This window comes from Arvicola amphibius, chromosome X, assembly GCF_903992535.2.
Source record: "Arvicola amphibius chromosome X, mArvAmp1.2, whole genome shotgun sequence".
In the NCBI taxonomy this organism is placed as follows: Eukaryota; Metazoa; Chordata; class Mammalia; order Rodentia; family Cricetidae; genus Arvicola; species Arvicola amphibius.
This window is the reverse complement of record NC_052065.1, coordinates 5503628-5520576: the sequence shown is the minus strand read 5'-3', so window position 1 is coordinate 5520576 and position 16949 is coordinate 5503628. Positions and strand designations below refer to the sequence as shown.

Below are 16949 nucleotides of genomic sequence, written 5' to 3'. Positions count from 1 at the left end.
ATTTCTTTTGTAATTTACTGGCCACATTTAGAACTTAGAAAAAAAATTATAGGAGATATCTGAGGGCTAATGGACATGCCTAGGGATGAAAAAGTACTGGCTAAGAACAAATTTATAAACTGGGGTGTCTAAGAACCTGGAGAAGAGAAAGTAGTCAGAATTGATGCCGGAGAACTCATCTGTGGCAGGTGAAGCATCACGGGAACTCCTTTTGGATAAAAGTTTGAATCTGCAAAATTGCCTGATCTAGAACAAATCTGTGAGGCTCAATAGGCACAGCGCTCTACCTGAGCTAGCAGAAAATCAAGCGATCAGACGGCAGTGGGCCTGGAGAGAGGCGTGAAGAGGAAGGACCTCTCCACGGTCAGCGGTTATTTGAAAAAAATCTATTCATTCATTCATTCATGTTCTCTGCCACCCCCGTGTGTGAGTGCATGTACACACACCTGTACACTCCCATAGAGGTCAGAAAAGGGCATTGGATGCCTGCTGCCACCATTATCCATCTATTCCTTTGAGGTGGAGTCTCTTGTTTCCTTGGATAGGTTAGAAGTCAGCAAATTCTGGAGACCCCTTGACTCTATCTCCCTCCGAGTTAGAGTTAGGCATGTGAAGGATGCCTGACTTGTTTTTTCTGTTTTTGTTTTTGTTTTTTGTTGTTTTGTTTTAATTTTGGAGACAGGGTTTCACGTATTCTAGACTTGAGTTCAAAGTCAATATATAGCCACAGATAAACTTCTGTTCCTCCTGCTTCTACCTACTAAGTGCTGGGATTGCAGGTGTGGTGGTTTGAATGGTATTGGCCCCCATAAGCTAATTGGAAGTGGCACTATTAGGAGGTATGGCTTTGATGAAGTAGGTATGGCCTTGTTGGAGGAAGTGTGTCACTGTGGGGGCGGGCTTTGAGGTTTCCTATGCTCAAGATACCACCCAGTGTCCCAGTCAACTTCCTGTTGGCTTCTGATCAAGATGTAGCCAGCACCATGTCTGCCTGCATGCCACCATGCTCCCTGTCATGATGATACTGGAATGAACCTCTGAATTGTAAGCCTCCACCTCCAACACTTTCCCCAATTAAATGTTGCCTCTTCACAGCAATAGAAACCCTAGCTGAACACAGAGGTGCGCAGCACCACACCCTGACTACGCAGTGTCAGGGATCAAATCTAGGACTCTCCATTCTTGGCAAGCACTCTGCCAATTAACTGCAATCCCAGGCCCTGGTCAGTGGTGAATATGACAAAAAAAAAAAGAGCTGCCAACGCCAACAGTACAATACTTTTGCAACAATTGTCTGGGTTTAGCTGAACTCAGCATATGGCTCCCTTGGCAAGCCTTCTCCTTCCATGTGTGGAGAGGGTCTCAAGCCATACCTGCCAGGCTTTTCCTAACAAGAGCTAACTCTTTTCACATGGGCTCTTTGCCTTCCCAGATAAATCTGGATATTTTATGTAACCTAGGCCCTAAGTACTTAGACCCACAGGGTTTGGGGCAAATGCCCGGGGTAGGCAGACCCTTGTCTTCAAAACTGGCTAACATCTCTCAGGTCCTATTCCAATTAGTAAGCTGGCAGCCTGCTGCATGTGTCAGTCTGGAAGTACGAAGAGTGAGCCCGAATCACAGTGGCAGAGACAGACATCTTCAGGGAAGTTTTCTGAGTCCTTGTGACTGAGAGGCGAATGTTCCACTGTGGTGTCCCCCTAAGGAACACTGTGCTGTTCCTCTAAGACCCTGAGGGGAGTCTTACAGGTGTCCCATTTGGTACATGGCACTAACTTCAAAGAGCCCATCCAGCAGACATGCACTGGGATGTCATGTAGCTTCTGGTGATCTGCCTGCTCCTCTTAGGAGGTTCATAGCCTGGGGCATTCCTGAAACACTACCATTTGAAAGCATTATCTTTCCAAAGACTTATTCTAATGGTTACCTCTTTCTAATGGTATCAAGACACTGTTCCTGCTAGTCTCAACACCAGCCCTTGTTCCCTGTTACACTTGGCTAACAATGGCAGCACATGTGCCTTGCTTTAGTAGAGCTCTCCGAATATTTCATCTTTCCATTCTGATGCACAATTGTACTGTCAAGGCTCAAAATAAGCAGTGACTGAATCTAGGCTCTCTCATAAATAGCTTACATAATTGCTTTAAAATATGCACCACAAGATCAATGAGAACTCTCCCCTGGAAAACCTTGAGGAAAAGCCACAGAGCGTTTGTCATACTGGAGAGAGAATCCACTGAGCCGTCTCAGGAAGAAAGTCCACCAGGAATTACAAAAGGTCTAATGGTAACTCCCTTGAGTCCATTTCCTGGCAGAAAATATGCCAGTCTCACCAGCATGCCCGGGTGATGCCTGCTGAGTCAAGAAGCCTGCTGTGGAAGAAATGCCATTTGCTTCTGTCTATTATGATCATTGCAGACTGCCCTCTTTTCTGGGTGAATGCAACCCCAATCACTGGCAAGACAAGATGACATCTGCCGAAACTGGCAGCAGAATGTTTCAGACGCCATCATCGCCCACACAGTGTCTTCATGTTAATGATTCTGATCGTCATCATACTGTCAACTTGGCAAATGGCAGCTCCTGGCTCCACCACATTTGTCACTGACTCACCAAAATTCTAGGTACAGCAATAAAGCCTGGCATAGCAATAGACGCAAAGCAATAAAGGCCAGCAGGATGAAAGGGGAAGCTCTAATGGCAATTTCAAAAACCTAAATTAGACAAGTACTTTTCAGCTAGGCATGACTATGTTTGATAGGTATGACTATTGTTTCCCTAAAATTGAGTTTTCTACTTCATAAGGATGAAGGTTACAAACGAGATGATGGCTGCCTGTCTGGGGTTGCAGAGATGCCCATGGGGCTCCACAAAATATGCATGTCCCAACAAATAAACCACACCATGTCCTCTCAGTACTAACAACTTCACTTTCCTGAGGAAGTACTTCTCTTGATGCCTTATATAAAACAAAGAGCATCTAAAACAGTACACTGTAGTCTTGCATGAGTGAATTCATGGCCACAGCAAAATAAGACCAGAAATTTAAAGGCAGAGGACCACGATGGAGGTAACTGTGGGTTTTGCCCCTTCATTTGAAAAATGGTCTAGTGTTTACCCCAGTCTTCGAAATCATGCCCCTGTCACCATAAAAATGACAACTATATGAAGGAAGGCATATGTCAATTAGGTAGATTTAGTCTTTCCATGATGTAAATACACAGTAACCTCTTGGAATCTGTGGTTGATTTGTGACATGATCCCCTATGGACATCAAAACTCAATGATACTATGATCAAATTCTTTATATAATGGTATAAGCTTTGCACACAACCTGAGTCTTTCTTCCCGTTTGCCATAAAATCACCTTTAGTGATGTGGGAGAGTCTTCTGTTTGTGTTGATTTCATTCGTTAATAAAGAAACTGCCTTGGCCCATTTAATAGGCCAGTCCTTAGGTGGGTGGAGTAGACAGAACAGGAAGAAGGAAGTGAGGTAGATGGCTCAGTCAGATGCCCCGCCTCTCCTCTCTGAGCTAGATGCGATGAAGCTCCAGCCCAAGATGGACGTACGCTAGAATCTTCCCGGTAAGGCACCACTTCGTGGTGCTGCACAGATTACTAAATATGGGTTAAAGCAAGAGAGATTTAGCCAGTAAGAGGCTGAAACTAATGCCAGGCAGTGTTTAAATGAATTCAGTTTGTGTGTTGTTATTTCGGGGCATAAGCTAGCTGGTGGTCGGGAGCAGGGCAGCAGGAACGCGGCCCACAGCTCCTCACTACACTTTAGATTACTTATAAGCAGCTGCCACTGTATTGTCAGGGAATAATTTTTAAGTATCTGTGTGTTCAACACAGACACATTTTTACAAAACCATTTTCAGTCCATGGCTGGTTCAGCCATGGATGCGAAGTCTGTGGCAACTTTCAAACATCATGTTTCATGGCAATTACCTGCAATTTGATCTTCCAGTTTTCTTTTTCAAAGTAAATCATACTGTCTCAGTCAGAACCATAATATAACAACACCTAGCAGAAAGGCCAAAGGAGGAGAATCATAACCAAGGATTTTTCAGACTCATAAAGACAAGTCCAGAAGTATGCCACAAGCCATATGGATGGCCCTTTTTCTACTTTCTCAGGCCCAGCCATACTGAGGATCCTTCAGAAAGCCTTGAATGCCAGCCTTACTGCTCAACTCTGAGTCAACAAGGGCAGAAACTGTGTACTTTATTTCTATTTGTCTACCATTATGACCAGCCCTGGAAAAAGTTCCCCAGAATACTAAGGGAATGACTAAAAAATCAAACATAGTTGTCAGGCAACAGAGCCAGGAAAAAATATGAGAAATAACATGAAAATTGTGTGAATTCATGGCCACAGCAAAATAAGACCAGGAATTTAAAGGCAGAGAGGACCACATGAAGATTGTGTGATTCTTTGTTTGGTTATTTTTATAAATGTATTTTACATATCACTGGGTATCTTTTAGATGGTTATTCAACAAAATTCTTAGCCTCATTTGGATTCCTCGGGAAATTAATCAAGATATCAAGATAATGGGTTGATTTGGTCAGTTGAAGCAAAATGAACCAGAGTTTAGCATTACTTCATACTTGTGGCTAGTTTTCCCCAACCCTTGCAGATAGTAATTATAACAGCTAGAATGATTAATATATACAGGACAATTTACCTACTACTTGACACACTTTGAGGCATCTCCCAAGATTATGCTATTAGATCATAAAATGAGTTTTCAGTCCAAGCCATACTTTTTTCTGTTTTGTTTTTGTTTTTGAGACAGGGTTTCTCTGTGTTACACTCCCGGCTGTCCTGGAACTCACTTTGTAGACCAGGCTGGCCTCGAACTCACTAAGATCTGCCTGTCTCTTCCTCCCAAGTACTGGGATTAAAGGCATGAGCCACCACTGCCCAGCCCAAGGCCATAATTTTAATATATTTTAATAGCTTGCAATCTTGGAATGTTTATGTTGAGAATGTGTTATGTTCTATACCTGTTATTCTCTCTAGGTATTAGAACCAGAGCTCTGGAGAATATAAATTCTGCTTCCTCCAGATTTTTGGAACCTTGATGCTCAAAGTGTCAGCATCACCTGGGAGTTTGTTAGAGATGCTGGCTTTTAAAACAAATATACATATTCTTCTAAACAGCATATGTACCATTAAATGGTGGTTTGACAATCTACTAACACTGTAGCTATCCTTCCTGTATATTAGCTCTGGCGATGGTAACAAAGTCACTGTGATGGTTAAAAATTGTCAATTTGACAAGATCTAGAATCACTTAGGAGACAAAATTCTAGGCATGTCTATTAGGGAGTTTCCCTCTGGTTCCTGACTTGCTATAATTTGACTAGCTGCCCCAGTCTTCCATTGCCATGATTTTCCACTATGACGGACTGTAGTCTTGAGCTGTGAGCCAAAACAAAGCTTTTCTTTCAGAAGATACATTTGTCAGATCCTTCGCTACAACAACTAGAAAAGTAAATAATACAGCCAGGCTTAGCCTGGTCCAAGACCAGAACTCTGTCTGGGCCCAAAGAGGCCCCAGGCCAGAAAAGGTTGGTAGAAGTCAGACAAATGCCTCAGGAAAGGGCTGCGAGGTAAAGAACAGGACGGATAAATGAGATCAAACTGCTGGACCCTTACACTGTAAAGAACTTTCAGTTTTCACCATTTTTGTTACATCTTTAGCTGAGAAACAAAACACAAGGAGTGAGGCAAACAGAAGGGGCCATCTGAACAGCATCATTATCAAACCGGTCCCCATAGAGAAAGAGGCAACCTGGATGAGGCATTTATAAATACGCACTTAAGTATATGTATACACATACGCAAATATAGTAGAAATTAGCAGGCTGTGCCTTCCATTCTTAGTCTCAAAATGTGATTTTCAGCAGCTTTCAATACTGGCTACTTCAGCACCCCCAAGGACTGTGAAACATGAGGCAAAACATGAGGCGTCTACTTACCATACAGAGTTCCCAGGGTTCTGACAGTTTCCCCGGGAATTCCAATGTGCAGGTACTGTATTAAGTGCTCTATATACATTAAACCCTGGATAATTTTTACCAGCTAAACAGTCTGGTTACAGGTAAACAGACTGAATGATAGGTTTGTCCTATGGCAACCATGGGCTCAGAAGCTAAGCCTATTAAACATTCCAATGTCAGTACTCTTTTGTTTTATACCAAAAGATCTCTACCTCCCAAGTTTCATCATGGAAGCCACAATTCTGACAGAATGGGAGACACTGAGATCAAAGCCAGGGAGACTTACATTCCCTTCCTTGTCAAAGTCGGGTGGAAGTAACTTCACGAAGTTATCAGGGAACACTCCTCGTCTGCCGTTGAGCTCTCCTTCCCACCAGCCTACATCGATGCAGTCCTAGAAACAGCAGAATGGAAAGTAAGAAATGGGGGCAGAAAGGTTTGGCATCCTGATGCGAGAGAATAGAAGCTCTTTCCTTTTTTTTTCCCTTTGTGGTGCTGGAGATGGAACCCATGGACCTATATGCACTAGTCAAATGCTCTACCTTTCAGCTACATGCCCAGGCCAAGTAACCCATTCCTTCAGGAGGCTAGCAATGTGACAATTTACTAGTTTAGCATGGAGTTCAAAGTCAGAAGGAATAATAGATGCTACCCACAAGGATTCAAAACCCAATTGGGATTTTAGATGCCCAGTGTGGTTGTTCGAAAGAAAATAGTCCCCAAAGGGAGTGACACTATTAGAGGAGGTGTGGTCTTGTTGGAGTAGGTGTGGCCTTTTTGGAAGGAATGCATCACTGTGGAGGTGGGCTTTGAGGTCTCATATATGCTCAAGCCACACCCAGTGTCTCAGACCACTTCCTGCTGCCTGCAGGTCAAGATGTAAGAACTCTTAGCTACTACTCCACCACCATGTCTTCCTGCACATCACATGCTGACCTCTGAAACAGTAAGCCATCCCTAGCTAAATGTTTTCCCTTGTAATAGTTTTGGTGGTCATGGTGTCTCTGCACAACAATAGAAACCTTAACTAAGACACTAACAATCTAACTTTGTTTGTTTTAGCTTCGTTTTGTTTGGTTGTTTTTTTGAGACTGGATCTCGTGTATCAGACTGGCCTTGAACTATTGTTCCTCCTCCTCCAACTCATGAGTGCGAGAATTTCAGGTGTGTATAAGCCACCACGTCCAGTTTAAAGTCACCCTTTTATTTCCTTAAAAATGAGAGGATATACATTTTTTATTTTATTTTTTCTGAAACAATAGTATTTTGTTAATTGCAAAGGTAGCTTAGAAAATACCACATGCACAAATATCCTCTTTAATACAGTTAATAAAGGTTTGTGACAGCCATCCAAGAAAAAGAAAAAAATCACATTTAACTTGAGCCCATTAACACAGTGGTCTCCTTCATCTTCTTTTGATATCAACAGGGCACAGTTGTCTCCAGGACCTAGTCACCATAACCTAGTCATTCATTTAGATCTCCTTGAATAAATTCTATTCCATCCACCCATCGAAGCTTCTTGACCAGCGATTTTGTGGCTGTGCAGAGGGCATTGAGCAAGACTTGCAAGAGCTGTACCTTTTCCAGGCTTCCACATTGAGATCCTCAGGCCTCAGAACCACTCCTAGCCTGTCCCCTTTTCAAATCATTGGACATAAACTCCTCTACGTCCTCTGAGTCCAGCACCACTTCTATGATCTAAAGCAAGACTCAGCCTACGGCAAAGCTCCTCTATTCCAGTGCATGTACAGTATAAACATCATTGTCAAGAGAGTGTGACACCCTTGAGTCAAAAGAAAAGTGCAAATATCTAGCTGAAACCCAAGTGAGGGAGCATTTTCTAGAAAGTACTCACAAGTTATAATCAAAGTAAGATGGTCAAGAGAAGGGATCATGCTCTGGGGGCTGGGAAGAGATCCCATCATCCTCTACAACAGAAACAGAGATGAGGACAGGAGGGTACAAGCACCAGATATAGAGCCAGAGGGCCACGGATTTGTGGTTCGTTGGTGCCTTGCTAGCTCAGACGTTCCAGCAAGGTGAGCTACACATCATATTGTTTCGCCTGTATGCCCCTCGGCCCTTAGCACAATCCACTATATGATAGATATGCACATTGATAAAGACTCTAAGCTCTGTAAGCTCTTGCAGTCCAACATTTAGATTATGTAGACAATAGGGCCTAACCCCACTGCAGGGAAAATCATCATCTCCTCCTGCCCGGTGGTATTGGTGACAAGGGAAAACTTGCCCTTTGGAAGAGAATGTAGATTTTGGAGATCAGTCTTTGGTTACAAACTGAAAAGTCTAAACCTAACTAACACCATAAAACACATATACCAGAAGCACCAAGCTCATATTTACCCAGAGAAAAATAGGGTTCAAAAGACTTCCAAGAGAGAATGCTGACCTTTCTGGACAATTACAATAATTCCAGGTAAATAGTATGGTTATGCCCCATGTTACATCACCCTCTAAACAGTCTAGCATCAATCCCAAAGAAGGGATGGTAGTGGCATAACTTAGTGGCTTCTGAGGTTGTTATAAATGTCATTAATGGCATTAGAAAAACTTAGAAAGCACACAAGGGGGTGGAAATTGTTTACCATGAATTGATCTTTAGAAATTAAGTTTTTTAATCTAGAAGATTCTGCTTCCAGGGATATTCCTGGAATACCACCCCCCATCCTCTCTTTGTGCATGTATCCTTTTTAGCTTCAAAACCCAACATGAAATATACTTTTAGGCAGGCAAGTATGATGAATGCCTTCTTTCCCCTAACATTTACCTGTGTTAATTCACACTTCACCATACTCAATTCAAGAAATAGATCTGCAAGTGCAAAAGTACTTTGAAGTTCTGGAACTGGAGTTACAGACAGCTGTGAGCTGTCATGTAGGTGCTGGGAATTGAACCCAGGTCCTTTGAAAGAGCAATCAGTGCTCTTAACCACTGAGCCAGCTCTAGGCCCTTCTACTTTGAAGTTCTGTACGTAGAAAACATTAAACATGCAGTCTCATGGTACCTACTCCCTATGTCAATGGTTCTCAACTTTCTTAATGCTGCGACCCTTTTAATATACTTCCTCATGTGACACCCAGCCGTAAAATTATTTTCACTCCTACATCATAACTATAATTTTGCTACTGCTATGAACCATAATGTAAACATCTGTGTTTTCTGATGGTCTTAGGAATGTTCAACACCCAAGGGCATCACAACCCACAGGTCGAGAACTGATGCCCTAGGAGTTTAGAGATGGATGTAGAAGACAGACAAGGCAATATTCCACGGTGTCCTTTTTGGTAATAGTTCTTGACCATATGCTCTGGTATGAAAAGAAGAAGGAACCACTACTGGCTTTTCAAATCATCTAAAATCTTCATATGTGAGAAGGGTTTGCTTTGGAAGGACTGGGCTTTCCTTCTTACCCATCTGGACTCATCTTGGTACCACGTCATTTCCATCAAAGACATGCAAATATTGTTTGAGTGCTACATTTCTTTCAAACTTTCTAAATGGTGCAAAACCATTTTTCACCTTAGCTTTAATCAAACAGTAGCCCAACAACAATTCGATTTCTTGTGAGAATGATTTCAGCGTCACTTGAGAACTCAATCATCTCTAGGTGGGGAAAACAGTGCATACCGCCCACATGTTTATCATGTCTCCTATCAGCAATAACTGGCTTCAATCTCAACTCTGCTCCTTAAGGAAAACACTAGCACATAATTATCATGTAATACAAAGCAAGAGCGGGAGAGTGCAAAGGGCAGGCACAGTATGTCTATTGTTCTCAGGAGTAGAAGAATAAACACAAGAGCCATGGACTAGATAAATAGAGACACAAAAGAAAACTGCCTGGGTGGCTGGGAACTAGGAAGAGTCAAGCGGGGTGGCTACTGCAGAACAGAGACCAGGCACAGGGTTGGATTTGCAGGCTGAGTTAGAGATTTAGAGACAACCAAAGCATTTTCCTCTAGCAATGAAACTAATTTACGAGAAACAGAGGGTGGGGGGGATGATGGCCAAGTGATAAATGCAAACAAGTCCTTTACACCAAAGCAGACAAAAGAATTAGGTTTTTGCTGGGCAGTGGCGGCGCAAGCCTTTAATCTCAGCACTCAGGAGGCAGAGGCAGGCGGATCTCTGTGAGTACTGTACTGTACTTCCAGAAGTACAAAATAGTAGCGGATTCTATTTATTTGAGGACCTAAAATGTACAGGATAGGAGAGTGGTTTGGGAATAAGAGAAAATCATCATGTTCTCATGGGATTCTCAAGCTCAGAGCCTCAGGGGAGAAGAAGATACAGTGAACCCAAATATCAAAGAGCCAGCTGGATTTAAAAAAATAACTAGAAACAGCTGGGAAGTCTGGGAAAAGAAAGGGGTGAGAAGTGAGGCCATGAGAAGGTTAACGGCCAGATCACTGGGCGTGAAGAAAGGGGAGCAATAGAGCAGGGAACTGGGATCACAGCAGAGATCACCTAAGAACTGGAGCTGAGTGCACAGATCAGCTATCTGCTGCAGAACCCGAGGTCTGAGGCAAAGTGATACCTAGTAGTGACAGGGATAGAATGGAGGGGTGGGGGTGGGGTCAGTGACTTGTAAGGCCAGTATACCATCAGGGTGAAAGTGGGTATGTCCTTAAAGAACCTAGTGAAGTTAGGACTATAAGGTAGTAGCTGACCATTGAGGAAAGAGGCAATGTGGGCAAAATACTGTAATTGATTTCCAAACATTTATACAATGGAGTATTACTCGGCTGTTAAAAAAATGACATCATGAAATTTGCAGGCAAATGGATAGGACTAGAAAAGATCATCCTGAGTGAGGTAACACAGACCCAGAAAGACAAACATGGTATGTACTCACTCATAAGTGGATATTAGCTGTTACAGAAAGGATAATCATGTACAATCCACAGAACCAGAGAGGTCAGGTAACAAAGGAGGGTTTCAGGAAGAACCCTTGTATCTCCCTGGGAAGGGGAAATAGAAGAGATTTTGCAGGTGAACTGGGAGTGGGTAGGGATGGGAACCGGAGGGATCAGGTGGGAGGTATTTGGAGGGAGAGAGTACTGAGAGAGAAAACTGGCTTTGGGGGACATCTTGGGGGTAGTGTGGGAAACTAGACTCCCTGGACTTTACGAGCGTGGCCCTAGTGAAGACACCTAGTGATGGGGGATGCAGAGCCTGAACAGACATCTTCCGTAACCAGACAAGTGGTAGGATTAGGACACCAGCCCAGCCACAAAACCTTCAAACTACTGACTATAAGATGTGCTGGGGTGATGGCGATGCAGAACTTGTGGGAGTCCCCACCAAAGACTGCTTCAACTTGAGGCCCACACCAGGACAGGGAGCCCATGACACCGCCTGGATGGCCAGGAACCAAGGCTGGATAGTCCAGAGACCTAGGATAGACCCTAACGTGACTGGCAAAAAAAGAAAAACAAGTCAATGAAATGATTCATAGTGCTATTCTGTTATACTCGTAGACTGGAGTCTAACCCAATCATCATTGGAGACGCTTCCTTCAGCTACTGATGGGAGCAGATGTAGAGACCCACAAACAAATAAACATCAGGCAGAACTCAGGACGGGGGAAGAGTGGCAGGGAAGGATTGTAGGAGCCAAATGGGCCAAGGATACCATGAGAACACAGCCACATAACCAACCAAGCAGAGCTCATACAGGTTCATAGAGACTAACGCGACAATCACAGAGCCTGTATGAGTCTGAGCTAGGTCCTCTGCATGCTATGGCTGTGTACCATGGTGTTCTGTGTGACTCCTAACAGTATAAGTGGAGAGTGTCTCTGACTCTTTGCCTGATCTTGGGAACTTTTTCCTCCTACGGGGTCACCTCGTCCAACCTTAATATGAGGTGTGGCACCTAGTCTTATTGTACTTTGTTATATCGTGTTCAGTTGATATCCCTGGGGGGCCTGCTCTTTTCTGAAGGGAAAGAAGGAAGAGCGCATCTGAGGGAGAAGGGAAGTGTGTGTGGGGAAAATGGGAGGAGTGAGTGGAGGAAGGTGAAACTATGATCAGGATATAATGTAAGAGAGAAGAATAAATTTAAAAAATACTGAAAACAGGCATAGACCAAGATGACAGTCACTCTGGGGGGTTTTCGGAGTCTAATAAGGAGAGAAAGGGCAGCATAGGCATGTGAGACGACCTGTGAGTGTGGCAGATGGTAGAAAAAAAATAAAGAACAGCATCTCTGTGAAGTGTGACCTATATGCATCCCAGCATAGCTATGAATGCTGTCCAATGCATTTGTATATAACGATACCGTGTCACCGTGTCAGAAGGGTGAACACACAGAATAAATGATTTCTGGGAAAAAAATGATGTTTATTAATAAGCTCTCCTGGCATCACAGAAGGGGCAAGGAGAGCTGAAGCCTTATGAAAAGAATGAAAAAAAAATATATTTCTGACAAAGAATGTTCACTCTTCCATGATCAAGCCCTCAACAAAATGGCACAAATGGTTTGTCTATGGCTCACAGCTAGGCAGATTATCAGGGTAAAATAGGATATGCCCCTTCATGAAATGCAAATGCTAACTTTTCTTATAAGAATGACAGAATTGAGGGATGTTACAGCCAGTGCTACTTTGCTTTGGGTTAGTCACATATCACAAATAAGGGAGAACTTGCTAGCACATGTGTTTGCCATTATATATTTTGTCTGTGTAGTCTTAAAATAAATTTAAATTAAAATAGAATTCTACAACTTTCTGCTCTTCAACCCCTCTCAGGTATTCTTAATGGAACAAGAGAGAAGAAGTGAGCAAATGAACCACACGGTACAGTGAGAACTCTCTAGATCTGTTGGTTGTTGCATGAGAAGATCTCCGTAAAGAGCAGAGCACTGGCGACTGTTATAGTCATTACTGGGATTGTATGGGCTGGCCTAAATAGCTAAGGGATAATATGGTCATAACACATCTTAAAACAAGGTCTCATGTGGTGTAGGCTAGACTCAAACTCATCATATAGCTGAGGATGCCTCTTGATCCTCCTGCATCCACTCCCAAGTACGGGGATTATGGGTTTGCACTATACCAAGCTGATTCATGGGATACTGGGGATTGAATCCGTAACTCTGTGCATGGGAGGTAAGTCCTCTACCACCTGAGCTGCAATCTCAGCTCAAGGACTCTTCTTAATTAAACTCTCATGCAATTATCTTATGAAGCACAGGCCCTCACATCGTTTCTGAGCACTGATAGGCCACTTTTAGTCCCCTCTTCCCAGCATGAGCCAATTCAAGACCCTGGCAGAACTTATTCTTGGGCCAATTCAAGACCCTGGCAAGAACTTATTCTTGGGCCAATTCAAGACCCTGGCCAAGAACTTATCTTGGGAAGGGGCCAAAGGGAGGCAAGCCAAAGCCCTAGGGTGTGTCTGAAGCAGGAGGCTATCCCCAGACTTCAATACTATGCCTCGGTTTGTTCAGCCCTGCCAGCACAGCCCCAGGGAACCTGGCTGAAGTAATTTAGTGCTCCACAAGCTATTGTGCCAGGGACCAGCTGAGAGTAACAGAGACAATCCTGTGTCATAGTGAGCTCCATCTAACAGGAGGTAACAATGAGACTTGATAGATCTACCTTGGGCTTCAAACACTGAAAAAAGACAAATTTACAACCTGGCTTGTGAATTGATTGAGAGAATATACCGTGATTTCATCTTTAGCTCTTTTTTGTCTAGAGTGCAAATGGATCTATTAGACAGTTGGCTCTCAAATCTGGCTGCACATTAAAATTATTTGAGAATTTAAGTGCCCAAGGCCTGGACCAAACCCCTCATCAATTAAATCATAACTTGGAATAGGAAAATATAAGACATTTGTGTTTTTTAAAAAGCTCCTGGGGAATTCCAAAGGCAAGCTGAGAAGTAGCCTTCTTGTTTAGGGATTAAAAATGTCAATTCACATTTTAAAACAATGGGGCGAGTCTGTATCCACTGCCTCTGAGAGTTCCCCAGGCCGCTGGACTGCTGCTGCTCTGGGGCGTGCTTCCAGGTCTCACCATGGGCAAAGTGTTTCTAAAGCAAGGATCTGTCTTCATGCTGCAGCCACCAAAACCACAGCAGAGTGTATAACATATACTGACTCTGGCTAAATGGATAAACAGCTGCATGGGTGAAACTTCTTATGCTGCTTTTTTCTACCCTCTTAATTGTCATTTTGTTAAAATTTAAGTTCTTAATTTTTGAGAATTTCATACATGAGAACTGTACTGATACCATTCTGACTCTTGTCTCTCCTTCCAAACTTCTCTTGTGGCCCCCCCTCCCTCTCGAATTCATGACCTTTTCTTTTGAAATCATTATTGCTGCATATGTATGTGTGCATATATACACCTACACAGCTTATTGGTGTGTGTACAACATATCCCTATACCCAAGGCTCAAGGAACATTGCAAAAGAGTAATCAGAAAGATTACTGTCAGAGCCAGAGGTCATGCCTGCTGTGAGCTAGCGTATATTTGATAGAACAAGGAAAGTTGCACCCATCAAATTTCAACAATATGATATGATTGTCTAAGCAACACCTGCACAATAATAACACCAATTAACATGCCTATGTTGATGGGAGAAATTTTACAAGCCCTTTCCTAGATGAAGAGTCCACAAGGCAATGGCTTGCCAAGGGCAGGGACATCAGTTTTTCTCTAAGAATGAGTCCCCTGGTAGATTATCAAAGCCCTAAACACGTGCACACTTCCATTTTTCAAACAGCAGAAGTGAGAGCAAGTTTTAAATAAGAATAGGATAGTTCCATAAGCTAAGCTTCACTATACTTAATTTTTAAATTTCTGTAGCTTCAGAAAAACTCAAAAGCGCCCTCAAAAGATGGGATCACATTTCCTCAGGAATCATAAATGTCTTGATGGAGTACAAAGGGAAGCATGCAGCTTAGGAAATCATTTGTCAATCCCCCAAATGCAAAGATAAGAATGGATTCACCACCACGCCCAAATCAAAAAGAAGACTGACTCTATTCAAGCCTTCTAGTGGCCAGCTAGCTCCCTAGCACCGATTTTCTACAAATTACCCAGCAAGGCTGCTTAGTGGGGCATCTCAGGTGGCTGGGGTATGATGTGAGGAGGAGAAACAGTGTTGATCACTTTCAATATGGCTGGTAAGTGGGCCTTGGAGTGCCCTGAGGGGAGCACCACACGCTCAGCATTCACACACAATAGAGAATTACTGTCTAATATTTACTCACAAGTGTCTTCCGCATGGTGCTTGGGAAAGGGCTGCAGAAAAGCTCGGGGGAAGCTGAAGCCCGAAGCAACTTGGCTCTGCTTCCACCTGTTAACACCTCCCCAAGAGATGCACTTCTTCTGGATGGCTGAGACTGTTGCCCAGAATTTCCTGAGCCCAGAAGTCAGTTCTCAAAGCAGGCCCATTGACAGCATGGTTCATGAGGTGGCAAGGAGGAAAGAGAACTATATGTTGCCCCCGTGGCAGAAGAAATGCTTGCAGACCAGAGTTAATTGGGGAGGGGGGCCCAGAGACACAAGAAAGAGCCCTATCCACGAAAATGGTGCAAGTCCACTCAAGAAAATGCCACATTCAAACAGCAACATGTGCAAGGTTAAATAAGCCATTCACTCCTCTGTGGTTCTAGAAAGCCCATCCACTTCTAAAAACTCCTGACCTTCTTATTAGGCAATAAGTTATATACTTTTCTGTATGAATGACCATTTTTTTCACTTTACATATTGCATAGCTAAATGAATAGCAAATCAAAATCAGGATGCCATTAGCATGTGCTGATGTTTGAAAGCTGTACTTAGAAATGCTGCCACATCTTTTCCAAGCTACCCAAACCGAAGCCACTTCTTCACATGGTGAGTTATTTATGATCGCGGGCTCTCAAAAGAGCCTGGGTTTTCTTACCTCCCTGGAGAGAGTGCTGACTTTTGTTATAGTGGGACACTTACTTACTGATCAGCCTGATCAGCCAAAGCTTGGTTTTTGAGTTTTGTTAGAATAAGCATGGGTAGTGCTATGTCTGGATATTCTTGGTTCTGACCTGGATGCCAGAGGTGTTCAGCGGCCCTCATTTTTCTACCATGCATGACCAGAACTGTGATATCTCCCAGCACTGGTGAGCTCTGGGATGTCTACTCTACTCATAGCCCTCCACGTCCTTGCTTCCTGTGCAGTCAAATGAATAAGGACTTGGGTGTGGTGATACATAGTATAATATTTGGCCACAGATTTCTGGAACTCCTTATGTCTCACCTCTCTACATTTTTTTCTTTGGCAAATTTGAGCCTTCTCCTTAGCCTGCATTCCATTTTCTATGTCCTCTGTCCCGCCAAGAGTTCTTTGGGCACTGCCCCATGCTGTAAGTTATAAAACACCCCAGGCAAAAAGTCACTTTAATGCGTCCCTTCCCTTCTCTCCAAGACCATGTCCTTCTAGCACGTACTGCCCAATGCCTCTACACAGCTGCTCTGGATTTTGTTAAACTTCAGAGTTCCCTACAGCAAGGGAGTAGGCCTATGTAACATCCTTTGCTCTGTTGTTGATACCACGAGAAGTTATATTCTCTTAAAAAGACTGCTTCTTTCATTGGAGTGAATTAGCTGTATTTGAGGTATAACTGAACTTTAAGCTTTATCTTTCTGAATCAGAGCTGTTTCAAGGTCGGATTCCCATAAGGAGTCCTTGGGGAGGATTATCTGAACAGAAGATACATACAGAGAGTCTAACTATTCTAGACTTTCCTCTCCTGCTTTCTAACAAAGAAGGTGAAGTATTCTCTAAGCTAAAATAGAGCCTCCATTACACATCTTTATATAAGAAAATAAATGCACCACTCAACTTTTTCCTGGTCATACGCACATATAAAACGATACTGTTTTTGTAACACAGTGCTGGAGGCCAAAGGTTGTTGGAAG

At 43.1% G+C, this 16949-nt stretch overlaps 1 protein-coding gene across 3 annotated transcripts in view; it reads right to left on the bottom strand.

Moving 5' to 3' along the window:
* Positions 1–16949, bottom strand: part of Sh3kbp1 (SH3 domain containing kinase binding protein 1) — a 336253-nt gene that overhangs the window by 67050 nt on the left and 252254 nt on the right. For all 3 annotated transcript variants that reach the window (XM_038316361.1, XM_038316363.1, XM_038316362.1), the window contains one exon: positions 6299–6406. In XM_038316361.1, coding sequence (XP_038172289.1) covers positions 6299–6406 — 108 coding nt within the window. The remainder of the gene's footprint in view (positions 1–6298; positions 6407–16949) is intronic.